This window comes from Pollicipes pollicipes, unplaced genomic scaffold (genome assembly GCF_011947565.3).
Source record: "Pollicipes pollicipes isolate AB1234 unplaced genomic scaffold, Ppol_2.1 Scaffold_5724;HRSCAF=6776_pilon_pilon_pilon, whole genome shotgun sequence".
Classification (NCBI taxonomy): domain Eukaryota; kingdom Metazoa; phylum Arthropoda; class Thecostraca; order Pollicipedomorpha; family Pollicipedidae; genus Pollicipes; species Pollicipes pollicipes.
Window position 1 is genome coordinate 1,064,717 of NW_023596746.1, and position 18,346 is coordinate 1,083,062.

An 18,346-nucleotide genomic window follows, 5' to 3' on the forward strand; every position below is an offset into this window, starting at 1 on the left:
CTTGATTGTTTTAGCTGCGCATTTTTCTGAAACGGGAAGGAATTCTGTGCGTGCTTTTTGCGAGACAAAACACATGTTAACAGCTGGTTACGGCCAGCCTAGCTCGGCCAGACTGCAGTTTCGAGAAAATCAGAGACTGAGCACCTGTTTGTATGTTACGCTACACGTAAAGGGGGAGATGGGTGGGCTTAAGTAGACTGCAACCGAAGAGTAGCAAGTGGTGGTGGTGGACCATTAATCTTAGCGGGTAATGTTAAGCGCAGGTGTGGTTGCAAATTATGCTAATTTTGTTGTAATGCCTTAAATTTTAACACTGGATATCGCTAGCTTTCTTTTATCACAAGCAGCACGCCCGTCTTTTTGCACATTTAGTTCAGTTAGAGGCCAAAAGGACGCTGCCTTTTTCGAATATTGCGTTTAGCATAGCGTAACCCGGGTAGGAAGCGTCTTGCTGCGCTTAGCGAGCACGTTGCCTGAGTGAAGGATTGGAAGATGGCAAAATGATGCGTAACGTATTTTATGGCCGGCCTAAATGGACAGAGCCTTGTGGTCCAAACTGTTGACAATCCTATTCAATGGAAGTCCTCGCCCGCACAAGTAACAGCTACAAATAGTTTCGGTACAATCGTTGGCATGTACAACGGAAACGGTCGAGAGGGCCTAACATCAAGGACGCGTGGCCATTACTCAGCAGCCAGTGATCCGCATGCCCCTGCCGTAACCCCACACGTCGCGGTCTCTGTCTGACCCGGACCTCTCGCCTGGTCCGAGAAGCGGTGCTGCTCGGCGTGCTCGGCGCCCGGCACGGCATGCGGGTGGCCCGCGCCGGCGGCCCCCTGGCGGCAGCTGTGCCGCAGGGCCGGCGTCCTCTCGCCGGCCGCGCCACTGTCGAGTGGGTGCCGGCAGCGGCGCCGGACGCGGGCTCAGCGTGTACCTCCAGCAGCCATGGTGCCGCGCGCGGTGGTGGTCGTGCTCTTCCTGCTCTGCCTCTGGTGTTTGGCCAGGGGCAATGGCGCGGTCTACAGCAAAGGTGGGTCGGACGCCAGGTCGCGGCCACGCGCTCGGCCGGCGCGCCTTTCTGAGCAGGACGCGACCTCCAGCGGGTGGCGGGTGTCCAGGTGGTGGCCTTACGACCTCACTTCCGGTGCTGGTCAGTGTGTGGGTGAATGTGTACCAGTTCAAAGGGCAAAAGCAAAAAAATAAACTGAAGGCGTGGCAACAAACGGCGATTGTTTGATGTTAGGCGCATTGTGACAGTCTTCATCCGTCCATGGCGTCTCCTCGAGCACGCATTGCTAATGAAAAACATGCATTGCTGTCCGGTTAACATGATGTATCGTTTTATCTTTTTATTCAGTTTGCTTACATCGTGCATGTGCACAAGAAAATAAACCGAGGAGGAATCTGGAAAATATCGGTGCGTAACATTAGCTGTTGAAACAAAGTAACGTAAGAGCGTTGAGCGAAGGACTACGAGCGAGCATATCAAGCGATCTGTTGCATCCTAGTCACAATGGAGTTTGAGTATGTTGCAAAAGCCACATATGCGTTTTGAACGAGAAGATTATTTAGAGCTGCAGGATGTCGTGCTCCTGTGCAGGTGGCTGTGTGGATTGTGCTACTCAGATTGATCCCATCGCATTCAAATCAAACCGCATGTCACAACTCGTGCTTTTTGCGACGCATTCAACTTTTTTTGACTACTCAGCGTAGCCGTCCCTCACCTTGGCTATGGTGACACTGGAGAAGACGTGACAACGCAACGTTAGCCAGGCTCAAACCTGCCACTCGGCTTCGAAAACATTCGTTGGGGGAAGACTGCTAGTTGCGCTAAGCCGCACACCTACGAAACATAACACATTCACATTAGGCTTCGCGAAACTTGAATTCAAGTGTTGTATTGTGCATGCACTGAATTCCTTGATGTTCAGTGCCAGCACTGTCCACAGCTGTGGATCGGTATGCAAGAATAAACCTCGCGAGGGCGGCGAAATGACAGCGTGGTGACGACCGATGAGCAAAGCGACGTCTGAGGTCAAGGTCGCGCGAGGTCAAACTTCGAAATTAACTCAAGTTATTGGGCAATTGCCAGTGAAACTTTCACACCACGTCCAAATCACTGTTCTATCTGGAGATTGTAGACGCGAGGTCACCATGAGCAGCGACGATAAAATGCGAGCCGACCTCGTATGACCGGCGTTGCTCTGAGACGGCCTAGAGCAGCTGGGTAGAAGCTGTAGATCGCATACAGGATCACGCTACGTTTTGATTTTGTGTTCTAGCGAATGGTGTGCAGATGAGGCGACGGAGGGGTCGCACCGGCTTCCTACAATTCGAAATGAAGCAAGGCCACTGGAGGCCGTGATCGCCAAGCGATCCACCTTCGTTGGCTCACACTTCATCGAATAGCGACGGAGGTCATTCCCCTGCATAAGCCATTAATTTGTGCAAACACGGCGTGAGATTGCATGCGCGGTTGCCTGACGACCAAAGTGCTATCTCTGGGGAGGCGTAGCCCTACTCGGCATCCTCGTGCTGGGGCGACTGTGCGGTCGCGATAATCCCAGTCCCGTGCCCAATGTGTTGTGTTACTCAAACGTCCCCAGAATTCTTCTACACAAGCTCTGGAGCAGTGGAAAATGGGCCATGGTGTTCGTGACCCATTTACTTTCCGTCAATATTTCGTAGTTGAGCAGATGACGATGCAGGGAATGAGTCTGCTTTAAATGGGGTTTAGTCGGCGCCGGTTTGGTGATGTTCCTAAGCGTGTCTTTATGTTCATGTATTTTCAAGAGGCGCGCTGCGAAACGACCGTTTTGAAACGTTCCAAGTATCCTGTACAAGAAGATACAAAAGACATGTTTCCTGTTTTACCCGCTCGTCGACATGTCAGTTATTTTGTCAACAGATCATCAGCTAACAGCTAACAGATCATCAACTATGTGATAGCTTGTTGACGGCTGTGACAGGGAGTTAAGCGATTCGAGCCATTACACGACTTGAGCCCCGAGCTGCGCGCAGCCCTGTTCCGCTGCACCCCGTAACTCCGCACCGCCCGGGCGGCGTACCACGCGGCCGCCCGGGCGGCGTACCTACGCGGCCGCCCGCGGCGCTCCCAACGTGGCGATAGAATTCCGGCCGCATTGTTTGTAGCTTCGCCGACGGCTTCCACTGCAGAGCTCATGAGCGCGACCGTCGATAAACAGAACTCGTTGCGCGTGTTTTGTGAGCAAATATTTGCCGGCCATTCGCCTGGGGTCGGCTCACAGCACCGAAACCTGCGCCAGCTCGAGGTCAAGCGTGTCGGCGGCGGCTTCGCTGTGGACCACACAGACCGGACCGGACCACGCGTGGTGCAGTGCTGACCACACAGACCGGGCCAGCCACGATGGCTCACTTTGGACCAGCACAGACTGGACCGAACTACGCGTGGTCCGTCCGCTGTGGCCTGCACATGTCGGGCCGGACCCCGTACGGCCCGCCGTAAACGGTACCGGTGATACAGGGGCGAACCAAGCATGCTGGACTACAAGCTTGTTCGGACCGGGAACCCGCAGTCCATCGCGTCGCCTGGACCCAACTGCCCCACGTCACCGGTAGGACGGACGCCGATAGGTCCGTTATCACCGCTCGACATACACGTGACAGCGACGCCGACAGCACCCGCTGACGGGGGTCTGAGCTGGGCAGGGCTGCAGAGTGATAAGCCAGGGCTGCAGAGTGATAGGCCAGGGCTGCAGAGTGATAAGCCAGAGTGATAGGTCAGAGCTGCAGAGTGATAAGCCAGAGCTGCATAGTGATAGGCCAGAGCTGCATAGTGATAGGCCAGAGCTGCATAGTGATATGCCAGAGCTGCATAGTGATAGGCCAGAGCTGCAGAGTGATAGGCTAGAGCCGCAGAGTGATAAGCCAGGGCTGCAGAGTGGTAGGCCAGAGTTGCAGAGAGATAAGTCAGAGAGGCAGAGTGATAGGCCAGAGCTGCAGGGTGGGCCGAGCCGGCTCGTCACCACCTGATGTCTGGCACCGGACATAGGAGAGACGGACGGACCACTCAGCGGGGAGTGCCGGCCATTCAGAACCACGCTAATCGCTAAACCGCGAACAGGTCCGCTGGGTGGAGAGCGCCGTTGAATCGGAGCCAGATCGCTCGAGACCACATGACCCGCCTCAGCTGCACAGCCTCTCGGTTGCGTGCGCTGCGTCAGACCGGTCCGATGTCGTCCAGGGCGAGGCCTGGTGCACCGAGCACAGCATCCTCTGGTGCCCAGTGAACTCCGTTGCATCACGGTCAGGAGGCCCCCGTGTTGTGGCCAAGATCCGCGGAACTGGAAACTTTGGCGTCGTAACTGGCACACGTCAGTCGCTCCGCGGTTGTGTCAATCGCGTGGTGTCAAAAGCACCGGGGCGTTTCCGGCGCTCAATCAAGCAGGGCATGTCCTCCGAACTTCCACCTCCCAACTGATGAGGATATCTCATGTCTTGTCTACCGCGACTTACTGTACAGCTGCCTATGACGTGGTACACGCGCATGCGCGGGTTTTTCAGCACGGCTGCTTGTATGCGTGCCTCTCACAATGTGTTTAAGTTGTTATAAATGTCGTTATAAAAAAGACGCAGCGGCGCAGTGGAGAATACTCGGCGTAAAGTTATCAGTCGATAGGCGCTTAGCTCAAACGGTCGATAGAGATTGACAGCACATAAGTAAAGGTGAAATGTGGATGGGAACGACCAATCCTCGACGTCCGTGATTAATTGATGATCTCGCCTTCCCCTGCCTTCTGTGCATACGCCTGCTCGGCTGTCTTCGCCTTGGGGTGCACTAGTATCCTGGTTCGCTTGTATATTCGTCGCGTTGTTGGGTCCACACTGTCTTGGCGTCTGCGGCGTGCCAACACATGGCATGTCAGGGGCCCCACAGGCGGCACCGGACGGCAGTCAGCCCTCACCACCGAGATCCACGGCTGACCTCGGCTGCGTTTGGACGGGGTGACCGCCGGTTGGGGCCGGAGCCCGGGTCACGTCTGGTCTGGGCCTGATTCACCCCGGGGATCGGGCCCTGGCTTCTCCGCGCCCGCGCCGGGCTGTGGCACGCGTCACTCTCAATCGCGTCCCGTTGCCGGGAAATAGGATCGGGTTTCAGTCGGCACCGCCGTCCTTTGACGGCACATTCCTGGCGTGGCGTGTGGCCCCGGCCGGCGCCTCGAACGGCGCGGCCGTCCTCCCGCCCCAGCCGGCACGGCCAGAGCTGTGGAACGTGGACAGGACGGCGCCGCAACTTCCGTACACATCGGGCCAGTCGGGCCTGGCTCTGATCTGTCCGTGCCCATTCACCGGCCGTGCAGCTGACGCGGCGACCTCGCTGCTGAGCTTAGCGAGCCGTAGAAACTCGGAGGCGAACTGAAGGACGCTGTCGATGTGCTGGTTTTTGCCGTAGGATCCGACTTAAATATTTTGGCGGTTAAGATTCGGATAAAAAATTTGCAGCGTGGCATTGTACTGTCCATTGCACGGCTCAGCTAGTTAGGTTTGGTGTGGGACCGCAATTCAACAGCAAATTCAGTTCAGACTACCACCGCAAGCGCTTTTTCATGCGGGGCTAAGAACCAGTGAATGCACCATGCACTTGGATCTGGATGACTAGGCGGTAGCAGCACTGTTAACACAATGGCCGGCGCGCTTTGTCTACGGCACCAAGGCTAGCAGCGGGGTGTTATTATTACAGCGTGATTGCGCTGACAGCGGGCCCTAAATCTCGTCGTGACTTCGAGCATTACCATTGACTTACATGCAGCAATGACTGTGCTTTACTGCCGCGTAATTTGCATTGAATCGTTGCATCGTTTGCACTGAGTGTGTTTGACACTGAAGCAGGTGGCCCGTGGCGTTCATGGGCTGTGAACGCAGCATAAGGCTTGCTGGCTGCCGCTGCGGCGCCGTCCAAGATGCTGTTTAATGGACGCTAGCCGCATGCCCTGAACTTATAGGCGAGATGCAGAGTTCTGTACCGCGTGACGAGGAACGCTGAGGCGATCGGACTCAGAGCGGGGTATTACGTGTTTGGAAATAATATATTTTGAGCAGACCTGTGTTCAAATCTTAAAGAATCAAGCAGTAAATCGGACGTTTTTTTAACGCGTTGGGAGTAAAATAGGCTCAGCTGGAGAAAAAGCACTGTACGCGATAAGCTAACCCACTCTTTCGCAAAAACAAAATGTTTTCACACCATGAGTCAGGCGTATGAAGAGCACCGCACGAGCAATAATGTGACTCGAGTATTCAACCAAACAGGGATGACTTGATAAAGAATAAAAATACCGCAAAGCATCTTGCAAAATAATACGCAATATGAATATTGCACGCGGCCCATCATGCCTTAACTCCCAGAGAGGGAAACGTGTGACGGATTTGAGGCGCAGAGTCAAGTCCCACCGTCCCACCAGCCGTAAACCTAATATTACCACAACCCCATGCGCAGTCAACTGTTCTCAGCCTAGACACCACCGGAGCCGCTCAGGTGCCTGTCTAGATCTCCGCCGGGATGCCGCTGGAAACGTGTCCCTGCCTCTGCCGGTCCGCCCTCGCCTTGACCATGGACGACCGGGAATCAGGGCTTGCAGAGTCGTGGCGGTGTGGATCGATCAAAGTCCAGACGCGCCTTCACGTGCACCACCTCACCCATGTCCGGCTTGAAGAGAGGGCAACGCGTGCTGCCGGGACTGCCAGCTGTCCTCGCCCCTTGAGCTACAGCAGCGCTATCGCTCTCTCGCTCTCTTGCTCTATTGCTCCCTCGCTCTCTTGATCTTTCGTTCTTTCGCTCTCTTGCCCTCTTGCTCTTTTGCTCTCTTGCTCTCTCGATCTTTCGCTTTCCCGCCCTCTCGTTCTCTCGCTCTATCGCTCTCTTGCTCTCTCTCTCGCTCCCTCTCGCTCTCTTGCTCTCTCTCTCTCTTGCTCTCTCGCTCTTTTGCTCTCTCGCTCCCTTGCCCTCTCGCTCTCTTGCTCTCTCGCTCTATCGCTCTCTCATTCTCTCGCTCTCTCGCTCTCTCTCGCACTCTCGCTCTCTCGCTCTCTGGCTCTCTCGTTCTCTTGCTATCTTGCTCTCTCGCTCTATCGCTCTCTCATTCCCTCGCTCTCTCACTCTCTCGCTCTCTCTCTCTCGCCCTCACTCTAGCTCTCACTCTCACGCTCTTTCCATTGTTTGAACGTACCACATACCTTCATTTGCCACACCCCCTCCCGGCCTTGGCAATCTCCGTGATCGCCCCCACCAAGCCTCAGCTCCACTAATTGTGACAGGAATCTGGGCGTGAGATCACGTCTCGCGGCGGCGGCGTGCGATCATCGGCCGCCTTGGCGCGTGATCATCATGGACGGGCTCAATTGAGCTCGTCAGGCTCTGCTGCTGGGAGATGTGAGGTCAGCCGGCGGCGCCAGCCGGCGTCACGTCCAGGGCGCCGCTGGATAGAAGCACCATGGCCATTGCGGCATCCGGCTGTGCGCTATGGCGTTGGATGTTCAGTTGGACGTGAGCGCAGAGCAGGATGGTAGCTTCGAATGTCAGTTGGCTTCTGCATCGAGCTACGTCAAAAGGGAGGTGACAGGTCTATGGCAATAGTCTTAAGCACCTTGCTTCATTAAATCTCTTTTATTTCATCCAGCCCTTATATACTTAAATGTTATGCTTTGGACACTTATCTTGTACCGATGTTCTTACCTACCTTGGCCCCTGGTGCTCTTTGTTCTCGTTAAAACGGGTTGTGCGCTCGTTTCTTCGTATTGTTTGTATGCACGCTAGGTTTGTTATGTAACATTCACGTACGGTCGTACAATGATTCTGACCTCCGCTTCTTTAGGTCCTGGAAGGCTCAGAGACCATGCAATCGCTAAGTGAAGTGGGACACGAAATATTTTTCCTAGGCTCCACGACTACCTCATCCCCCACTTGTGTATTTTATATGCGATGAGTGTTTCGTTTCATGTCGACATCCCAGAACGTCACGGCAATGCGGGCATGACCGCCACACTAAACACTTCACATTCCGGCCGCAGCTTGCGGCGACACCAGCTGTCGTCGACGCCGGACGGATCGTCGCACGGACACTAGCGCAAAAGGCTGCGCCAGGGTCGCGGCGCCGCCGTACACGGCGAGAGGACGGGGCCTGTCCGCGCGTGATCGGCAGCCTCGCCCGGCCTCACGCGTGCCGCGCACCCGAAATAGCGGCGCGCGGCCGACCGCCGGCGGGCCTGGCCGGTCGGCGGCGCTCGGCTGGCTGTCGGTGATCACAGATCACGTCACCGACCGTGTGTTGACCCGTCCGCAGAATCAGCCGGCCGGCCCGGCGTAAACAGAGACGCGCCGGGCGGCGGCGGCCGGCCGGACCGGGCCGCGCGTCACGGCGGTGCCGTCTCCGGCGCGGCGGTGCCGTCTCCGGCGCGGCGGTGCCGTCTCCGGCGCGGCGGTGCCGTCTCCGGCGCGGCGGTGCCGTCTCCGACGCGGCCGTGCCATCCGGCGCCGGCGTCGGTGGGCATAGTACGTCGTGCCGCTCCAGATAAACCAAGACCACCGCAGACGTCATCAGACGTCAGCAGACCGCGCCAAAGCGTATCAGACGATGTCGAGTCAAATACTACGAACTACGGTGCAACTCGAATGCTACGATACAACCCAAGGCTAGACAGATCCTCACTAGGGCATTTTGAACCATGACCGACTATCTTAGACTATGAGAGGCTGTAACATATTATTCCAAGCAGCATCAAACCGCACCAAATTACCCCGCACCACACCAGAACTCACCAGGCCTGAATACTTGACCAACTAGACTACATTGTATTATCACGGATCCCAGCAGCTTACACCAGAACCTCTGGACTCCTCACGCCTGCCCAGGCCGAGCGTACTTCTATCGGAATCACCCAGACCGCCACGACAGCCACCAGACCGCGCCAGCCGCACCAGCATCTCATCAGACACTGCCAGGTCATCCTGCATCTCACTAAAATCACGGCACACCGTCGCGTACCCTCACTAGACCCGTCGGACCGCACTGGATCACACTCCCGAACCGGAAGTCCACAGCAGCGCAGCTGCCGCACCATCGAGCGACCGCCTGCTCGCCACACATCACGGGCCCGCGGGAGCTCAGCCTGAGTACCAACAGCCGGATCCCACCGGCGTGTGAGCACAGCTGCCGTGGCCGTCCCAGGCTGACCTGCTGTCCCAGGCTGACCTGGCCGGCCGAGCTGACCTGCTGTCCCAGGCTGACCTGCCGTCCCAGGCTGACCTAGCCGGCCGGGCTGACCTGCTGTCCCAGGCTGACCTGGCCGGCCGGGCTGACCTGCTGTCCCAGGCTGACCTGCTGTCCCAGGCTAACCTGGTTTCCCAGGCTGACCTGCTGTCCCAGGCTAACCTGGTGTCCCGGGCTGACCTGCTGTCCCAGGCTAACCTGGTGTTCCAGGCTGACCTGCCGTCCCAGGCTGACCTGCTGTCCCAGGCTGACCTGCCGTCCCAGGCTGACCTGCCGTCCCCGACAGCGGCGCCGGGGATGATGGATCGCCAGCCGGTGGCGGCCGACGCAGCCGGGCTGGGTGTCCAGTCAATCAGGCCGTGGCAGCCGCCACAAACAGAGTCGGTGGGAGCGGCCGGTTAGCGGGCGGGTCTGCCGCCGTCTCGGCCGGGCCTGTCTGGCTCGGGGAGATGTGGCCGAGTTCGCAGGCGGGCGCCGCTCGCGGCCGGTCAGCGGGCGGGTCTGTTGCCGTCTCGACCGGGCCTGTCTGGCTCGGGGAGATGTGGCCGAGTTCGCAGGCGGGCGCCGCTCACGGCTGGATCTCGCCGCGTCCGCCGCCGCTGCAGCCCCAGCGGGAATGTACACAAGCGTCCAACGGGAACTTGGCTGGTACGACTCGGGCGTTATCTCGAGTTTTGCATGATTCGTGGCAATAAATATGCAGTCTTTTCCAGCTCGGTCATGTTCTGCACATTCTGAACTCCGACTCCCGACACGTGTTTGCTGGTGGATTCTGATAGCTTTTGGCATTCGTCCTCGTGTTTCCAAATATTTTACTTCGAGGTCATTTGCCGCATAATGAATGGACACGTGCGAATGGATCTCTGCCGCCCAATAAACAAAAATAGCAACAGCAGGCTCACGAGACACTCGTGCCAAAACTGACCGTTTGATGACAACTGTCTTGCTGGGTTCGTTTGACGAGGCATGCATTATTATCGAACGACCCGATAGTTTGATGCGGTCAACTATGGCTCCATGTTGTCTGGTAAGGTTGGTCTGGTATGGTATGATCTGCTGTGATATGTGTAGCCTTTAGTTATGCCGCATAGCATTGTATCTGGCTCGGCACCGGCTCATACGACTCGGCGCGGTCTGCTGACGCCCGAAGGCATCCGCGGTAGTCTGGGGTGATCTGCAGCGGCCCGACGTACCGCACCCTGCCCCGCCGAAGCCCGACGTACCGCACCCTGCCCCGCCGAATCCCGACGTACCGCACCCTGCCCCGCCGAAGCCCGATGTACCGCACCCTGCCCCGCCGAAGCCCGACGTACCGCACCCTGCCCCGCCGAAGCCCGACGTACCGCACCCTGCCCCGCCGAAGCCTGACGTACCGCACCCTGCCCCGCCGAAGCCTGACGTACCGCACCCTGCCCCGCCGGAGCCTGACGTACCTCACCCTGCCCCGCCGAAGCCCGACGTACCGCACCCTGCCCCGCCGAAGCCTCCGGTGACGGCAGCCGACCAGCGCGGCCGCCGTGGCGGAGATGGCACCGCCGTGACGGAGACGACACCGCCGTGACGGAGACGACACCACCGTGACGCACGGCCACGTCAGATTTATGCACCGGACCCGGATCTTGACATTTAAGCACAGAACGGTGAAACCAGAACACTTGATGCAGTTGCGCAAACTGTGCATACGCCCAGCTGTTTTTTCAAGCGACCGCTGGAATTTCTGGCATCAGTCAGCCTATTTGCTTTGCAGTCAGTTAGAAAATGCATTGCTGAACTCTTGTTTAGCAATGTTCCTATTCAATGTTCAACTTGTTCCATCGTTAGTCTGATTGACTGAGGTATTGCTCCATTTCTATCAATCTTCGTCACTTAGGAAGGTGGACTCTGACCCCCCGTTCCCGAGACACAGCTGTATATGCATGATCCGCCGAGTCTTTCACAAGCTCACGCCGCACCGGGTCCCGCGCCATCCGGACATGCCGACATTGCGTCACGTCTCCATTTCGTCAACCGCGGGGCAGAGCCGCAGCACGTACTGTGAGTGTTGTATGCTGGTAGTGAGGGGCACATGATGCGAGCGCTGCTTTCGTAGAGCCGGGCCGCTTGTTTACTCTCAGAACTGCGCTGCTACGCTGCTCAAAGTTAACGTAACTCCGCCAGAATTACAATGGCCGTCACAACGACGGAGGACTGTAAAGCCGCCGCCGTCACGCTGTGCATGTCTGAGAGGTGTCGGCGGCTCCCTTGTTTCAGAAATACATCGGCTTGCTCCGGGCCTAGGACAGAGGGATGTTTGTTGTGCTCTCCCAAAAAACGCCAGATCGAGTGCCGCCTCCAGATGCTGCCTCAGTCATTGCCCGGCCTCCAGCTGTTCCCGGAGCCATTGCCGGGCTCGAGCGATCGGCAATGGCAGGCGCGTGGGCGGCTCCTCCCATGTGCGTGCCCGTGCACCGCGGCCGGCCGCCGGACGCCGGCCGGGGAGCCCACAAAAAGGCGCGCTCATGTGATGCGCTCGCCCGCGTCCTGCCGCCGTCCTGGGCGTGCTCCCGTCTCGGTGGCGCACATCAAATATACATGGAATCGCTGCAGGGGCGGGCTGGGGGTGTCGGTGGCGTGGGTGGAGAGCGAGGGGTGTCCCGCTCCAAACCCAGTCCAGGGACCGTACGCTTGAGGTTCTACTTCCGTCACCGTTCTTTCCTCAGACGCGTTACTTGCACCTGCATTGCCCCCGACGCGGAGGCGTTCGCACATCTCACGGACATGTTTGCCGGTGGCAGTTCGATGACCCGCAGCAGCGTCGCCGGCGCCAGGCTGCCGGGGTCCCCCCGCCCACCCATGCCCCACGCCCGGGGCTGACTGCTGACCTCGCGCCGCTCCTCTCGGTCTGGCGCCGCGGCGTCCCTCACCCCGCCGCCGCTCAGGGTGTCCCAGGGTCCGCTGCGGTCGCCGTCAGGGGGCCGACCGGCGCCAGGCGTCCCTGTGCCACCCTCGATTGACAGGCTTGAGTGCGGAGCTGGTGTGTCGCACGATCCCGGCGGTGAGCTGAGGCTAGTCCCCCGCTGACCTGGGCGCCGCGGACGGGCGGGTAAGGTGCCGCTCGCACCCGCTTGGTCGCGAGTGACTCATGGTGGCCTGTTCCGAGGCAAACTGCGACAAGTGGAGCCTTACGTGACGTGCATGTGTACGCCAACTGGTGTTGACTCAAACCTCGGGTACTTTTTGCGTGTCTGGTTTTCAGCTTGGCTTAATACGAACGATATGCATTTCTTGTTACGAACAAAGGCCCTTTAAGGAAATGTAACTCACTGTATCAGGATTTCACACCGCCTCGGTGATAATGCCAGCGACACTTTGGCCGTCCTTTTTATCGGGCGCTCTCCGTGGTCAAAGTTGTCTCCTTTTGGCTGGCCGTCTTTGTCGCGGGGTTCGATCCGTATGATAGCCTTGCTGAGCACGATACCCACGGCGACCCAAGGTTAGCTTCAGTCGTTCCGACCGCTCTTATCGCGACATAGCACTGCTCACACGCAGCGCCAATGGCTGGCGGCGGCCTGCCGGCGTCCGTCTGCATCGCGCCAGCCGAATGGAGTGCATAACTCAGGTGCATGAGCAACCACACCGCTGATTACAATTGCGGGTAGGATGATGGAAAGCCACTCGAGTGGCGCAACATGGCTCTGATTGGATCGGGCGGCATTAGGAGGCATCTCTCGCTGCGTGACGTTATCCACTGCGTGCTTTGTACACAGTGAAATGGCACTTGGCGTGCACAAACCGCAGGGAAGACGTGATTACTCGCCCGACATCCCAGCCACGTCCGCCCTCAGCCTATTGTTGGGGCTGATTGGCCGTCTGATAGGTCACCGCCAGGTAACGCGCGGCCGGCTGCGAGGTCACCGTCAGGTAACGCGCGGCCGTCTGATAGGTCACCGTCAGGCAACGCGCGGCCGTCTGATAGGTCACTGTCAGGTGATGCGCGGCCGTCTGGTCGCCGCGTCCTCGATGCTCAGGATCGCTCTGCATGCCGTCGGCATGCGGCGCCCATCTGGTTAGCCGCCGCATCCCGGTGAGCGCCGCGTGCGAACACTTGGCGGTCCGGGTCGGATGAGGAGCTGGGGTCACGATCGGCGGAGCGAGCCACACCCGGCCGGTGCCCCTGCAGATCCGTCTGCGCCAGAGTCCGACCGCGTCCCGCAGACGGCCGGCGCCCCCGCAGCCCGTCTGCGCACAAGTCCGGCCGCGCCCCGCAGGCTGAACGGCGTCCCGGTGAAACGTCCGGCTCTGGGGAGCGGAGGTGGTAGTGTCTCCCGCAGGGGGTCGCCTTGCGGCGGGGTGCACGGCGACCCCTGAGTGCCGCGGTGTGAAGCGGCGGTGGCCGGCGTCGCGCGCCGCCAGCCGCAGCGCGACGCTGGCTTTCTTCAGCACACGGACACGACGCCGGCTTGGCAGGACCACGCCGGCAGACGCGGCGACGGTCGTCACAACATCCTTTGTGCCGGTGCGACGGGGCGGCTTTTCTCATTCCCGGCGTGAAATGGAGCACGGTCCGCGGTGCTGCGTGAGACCACAGGCAGTGACCCAGTCGCGACCTCGGACTCGAGCGCTAACACCGGTCCGGCGGCGCGCGCCGGCCGCCCGACGACAGCCGGGCGGCCGATGTTTGCCTGCCGCCGGCCCGGCGCAGCGGCATTAGAAGTGATGTGTTTGTGATTAGTGCGGGGCGCGGATCGACGGCTTCGGGGCGGCAGGTCTCGGGGGAGCGATCAATAACGCGGTTCGCTTCCGGTGTTTGAAAGACCAGGTCAGGGTTTGGAGAGTGGATCTGAAGGCAGGGCAGCGCTTAACGCCAGGACATCGGTATTTGGGGCTAGAAAAGTGTAGATTTTAAGAGTCTGGTGTTGTTTTGCACAATGAGAGCCGGACATTGCTGTGGTACAATTCTGGCCTGAAACATAATGACCCAGTCTTTTAGCCATACCGGACTTCGAATTGGCCTGGATTTTGGAAGGTGTATGCACATTCAACACTGCAGTGTGACTGTCACTGTGACACTGAGACTCTGGGTTGCGCTGCCTGATTGCGAGCTAACTTTGTTTATGGTCGCGGACGTCAGGTTTTTGTGCGAGATATTTCTATTTTTAATAATTTGGGACATGCGGCGGACGGCGATGCAAACGGTAAGGGGTTCGGAGTTTCCACCAAAGACGGCTAGAAGAATAAGGTCACACAGTCTGGGATTCAACCTTATTTGGGCGTGACTTACAAGGACCGGCTTGTATCCTTTCATGCCAGGACGGCGGCAATTATTATGCCATTCAGTCCACACAAAGTGCTTTGCGTTTAGGGCCGCGTCGAGGGCTTGCAAAGGTGTGTTGTTTTCAAGCCGGCTGAACGGATCGTCCAGCTCTACAGGAGACATGCTATGCCCCTCTGAAATCCTTCCACGCGGGAATGTCCAGATGGTGCTTCAGCTCTGAATGCAGCTGAATAGGTCGCTGAACGTTGGCTTTGGTCTTGACCCGGTGAACACAATCAGAGATGAATCTCAGTAAACAATGACACAATCACGCGATCAGATCACGCAATTGTTAAAAGTCACTACGTGATGCATTGGCCCCAATCTAGCCAACATACAGATCGGAAGTCTGAATAAACCATCACTTGGAACAAACCTCGTGCTTGTCAGCGCTTGTTTCACTGGATGCACCCTTTGACACATCCTAATGGAAGCACCCCACCGTTTTCAGAGTTGACGAGGGACCTTCAGAAGGAGGTGATGAACGACGAGTTTTACATCGTCCTCAAGAACGTTAAGGCGAAGCGGTTCGCCCGGACGCATCCGCAGACCCTGGTGGAGATTGACGTCACCGGCAGTCGCAACAAGATGTCCATCATCCTGGACAGGAAGATGCACAAAGGTGGGTCACTTTCCGAAGGCACGGTGGTCATTCACAGCCTGACGTGCTGCTGAAGGACGTCTTCAAAGCCAGCTTCGGGGCGTGTGGGCTTTTAAGCATCCTCGATTCAGCGGTGCCGTCGGTAGCGCGATGATGGAGCCGTGTTTGATTCACGTGTTTGTTGGTCAGCTCGACACGCTAGCTAAACAGTCAGCTGAGCGGTGGGATGCGGTGCAGTGCATCTTGATCTGGCTTCAATCATAGGTTAGGCTGTTGGTGTTGATGTGCTGGAGCACGCCCATGAGGAGAGCGATGCAGACGGAGGAGTTCAGTGTCAGTCGCAAGTGATGCGCCTCGTCATGTCTCATAATGTGACCACCTGGTCGCTGTTTCCTGTGACTAGCATACCACGCTGTCGCTGCCCATGTCGGGCAGTTGTCAGTCATAGGTTGTCCTCCTCCGGCAAGGTCTCAGCTACTATTTTTCACTCCAGTCATGGTCTCAGTGACGGTGATTTGGTTCAGTCTCATTTTCAGTCTCAGCGACGATTTGTCCTCACCTCAGTCATGTTCAGTGACGGGTGATTTGGGTCAGTCTCAGTTTCAAGTCCTCAGCGCGATTTGTCCACCTCAGTCATGGTCTCAGTGGACGGGGTGATTTGGTTCAGTCTCCAGTTTCAGTCTCAGTGACAGGCTCTCCACCTTAGCCACCTGTCTTAGTGATCAGAGACCCACCTTGAACACACTACTCAATGACGAGTCGTCCCCCACAGTTACTTCCATGGCCCACCCAGGCCCTGTCTCAGTGACTGGTGGCACACCTCACTCACAGTGTCAGTAACAAGCGGCCCACCTCGGACACTGGCTCAGTGAGTGATGGTTTAGTCAACATCGAGACAGCCGTGGGGTGGTGAGGCGGGACAGTGATGGAGCGACTTTTGATCCACCTCACTGGCAGCCTCAGTGACAGCCCAAGTCACAGTCTTGGTGACGAGCGAGCGACTCTAATCGCCTTCTCAGCGGCAGGTGGTCCCCTTTGGTCGCCGCCTCATTGGTAAGCTGTCCGCTACAGTCGCTCTTTTTTGCTGGCTTGACCCTGGACGCAGGTGCGGGTCGGCGGGCTGCGGCGTCGAAGGTCGCGTTCCGCGTGGCATCGGGTCGCCTGTCTCCTTGCATTGGTCCTCTCCCTTCCGACCAGGATATTACCTGGCGCCTTGTATCCGTCCTCTTTCACCCCCCCCCCCCCCCCTCCCCCCTCTAATCCTAGTCATCTGTCACGCCCCCTCCCCCCTCTCGAATATGGTTATCTGGCGCTTTGCATTTGTATCGGTCTTCTGTCACATCCCGCCCCAGCCCGGGTCACCTGGCGCCATGTGTTGGTCCACGGCCACGCCCCGCTCCAATCCGGCTCACCTGGCGCCATGTGTTGGTCCACGGCCACGCCCCGCTCCAGTCCGGGCCACCTGGCGCCATGTGTTGGTTCACGGCCACGCCCCGCTCCATTCCGGCTCACCTGGCGCCATGTGTTGGTCCACGGCCACGCCCCGCTCCAGTCCGGGCCACCTGGCGCCATGTGTTGGTTCACGGCCACGCCCAGCTCCATTCCGGCTCACCTGGTGCCATGTGTTGGTCCACGGCCACGCCCCGCTCCAGTCCGGCTCACCTGGCGCCATGTGTTGGTCCACGGCCACGCCCCGCTCCAGTCCGACTCACCTGGCGCCATGTGTTGGTCCACGGCCACGCCCCGCTCCAGTCCGGCTCACATGGCGCCCCGTATCGGTCCATCGAAGGACCGCGCCCCGGCCGGCTTACTGCAGCTCATATAGGCACGTTATCGCCGCTCTGGCCCGGCGACAGGCGCCGACCACCAGCGGAGAGGCCAAGAGCTGGCCAGTCGCTGGACCACCGGGGAGGCATGACACTGACCTGACTTGGATCACCGGGGAGGCACGAAGCTGACCTGTCGCTGGACCACCGGGGAGGCATGAAACTGACCTGACTTGGATCACCGGGGAGGCACGGAGTAACCCGGCCCTGGATCACTGGAAAGCTTGCCTGTCCTTGGACCACTAGGGAGATGGGAGCTGACCTCTCCCTGGACCACCTAGGGGAACATCGGGTGACCTGCCCCTTGACCACCGGAAAGTCACAGAGATGACCTTCGCATGAGCCATTGCAGAGATACGGAGATGGGCTCCCGACGGGGTGTGCTTGCAGTTATGTGCAGCTAATGAAGTCATTTAACACTAAATGTGTTCCAATTGATGCTCCAGACGATGAGGTCACTCTAACTGTAAACATGACGCCAGCGGTCCGGCGGAACGCAACCGTATCACTATCACGCTCCTTGTAGCATCATTAAGCTGCCATGGGCCGCTCGCACACCGCTCGTGGCCCTACCAATGCTGCAGACGGCGTCCATTCAGACAGCTTCTATTCGGAGAAGCATCTATATTTACAGTCCCTCTCCGGGTCAGTGTGATTAGCTGAAAACGTGGCCTATGTTGGGTATTCGGTGGGGTGGGTGCACCTTGAATGAAGACGATGGTCGCTTCCCCTGCCGCACGCGCTGAACAAGCACCTGGACGTCAAAAGGCCCAGGATTTTAACTCCGAACACCTTAAATCTGGTCCACGCGTAACGCTATTGAATGAATGGGACATGCGCTCGCTTGGTGGAGGTCAGTCCCAATCACATTGTGATATATACCATTTAAAGCAAAACATGCGCAGCCAGGCTGGCATCTGACGGGCCATTTACACATTCACATCTGGGATGTGCCCTATGATTTTCCTAGCCGGAGCGAAATGTTCGCCCAAGCGAGAGCCAACGTGTCGAATGCGTAAGCTTAGCATTGCTCGAGTCAAGCCGCAAGGGTCAAGGGTCAGTGCCCTGGAAATAGGTGAATTTCCCTGGAATGCAGCGTCTGATGTTTCAACAACGACAAGAAATCACTGCCAGCGTTGCCACTAGCGCGACGCGTGCCGTGTGTGAAAGGTTTGAACCAATCTTATGCAGCCTTGACCTCGGGAATAATGTTAGTCGGAGGTGCCAATGCGACGGGATATGACTTTCCCGTGTAATTCGCACGCGGAATAAGAGCTTTGAGGTTCACGTGACATCCGGTGATGTAAGAGTTAGTCGGCAATGTAAGCCTTCCTTAGTTCGCTGAAGGCATGTCAACCGCTCATTGGATGCCAGTAACCCC

At 58.1% G+C, this 18,346-nt stretch overlaps 1 protein-coding gene across 3 annotated transcripts in view; it reads left to right on the plus strand.

Moving 5' to 3' along the window:
* The first annotated feature begins 896 nt into the window (after window positions 1-896).
* Window positions 897-18,346, plus strand: part of LOC119102440 (cartilage oligomeric matrix protein) — a 42,727-nt gene continuing 25,277 nt past the window's right edge. For all 3 annotated transcript variants that reach the window (XM_037225803.1, XM_037225804.1, XM_037225805.1), the window contains exons 1-2: window positions 897-1,030; window positions 14,990-15,160. In XM_037225803.1, coding sequence (XP_037081698.1) covers window positions 946-1,030; window positions 14,990-15,160 — 256 coding nt within the window. In that variant the 5' untranslated portion in view covers window positions 897-945. The remainder of the gene's footprint in view (window positions 1,031-14,989; window positions 15,161-18,346) is intronic.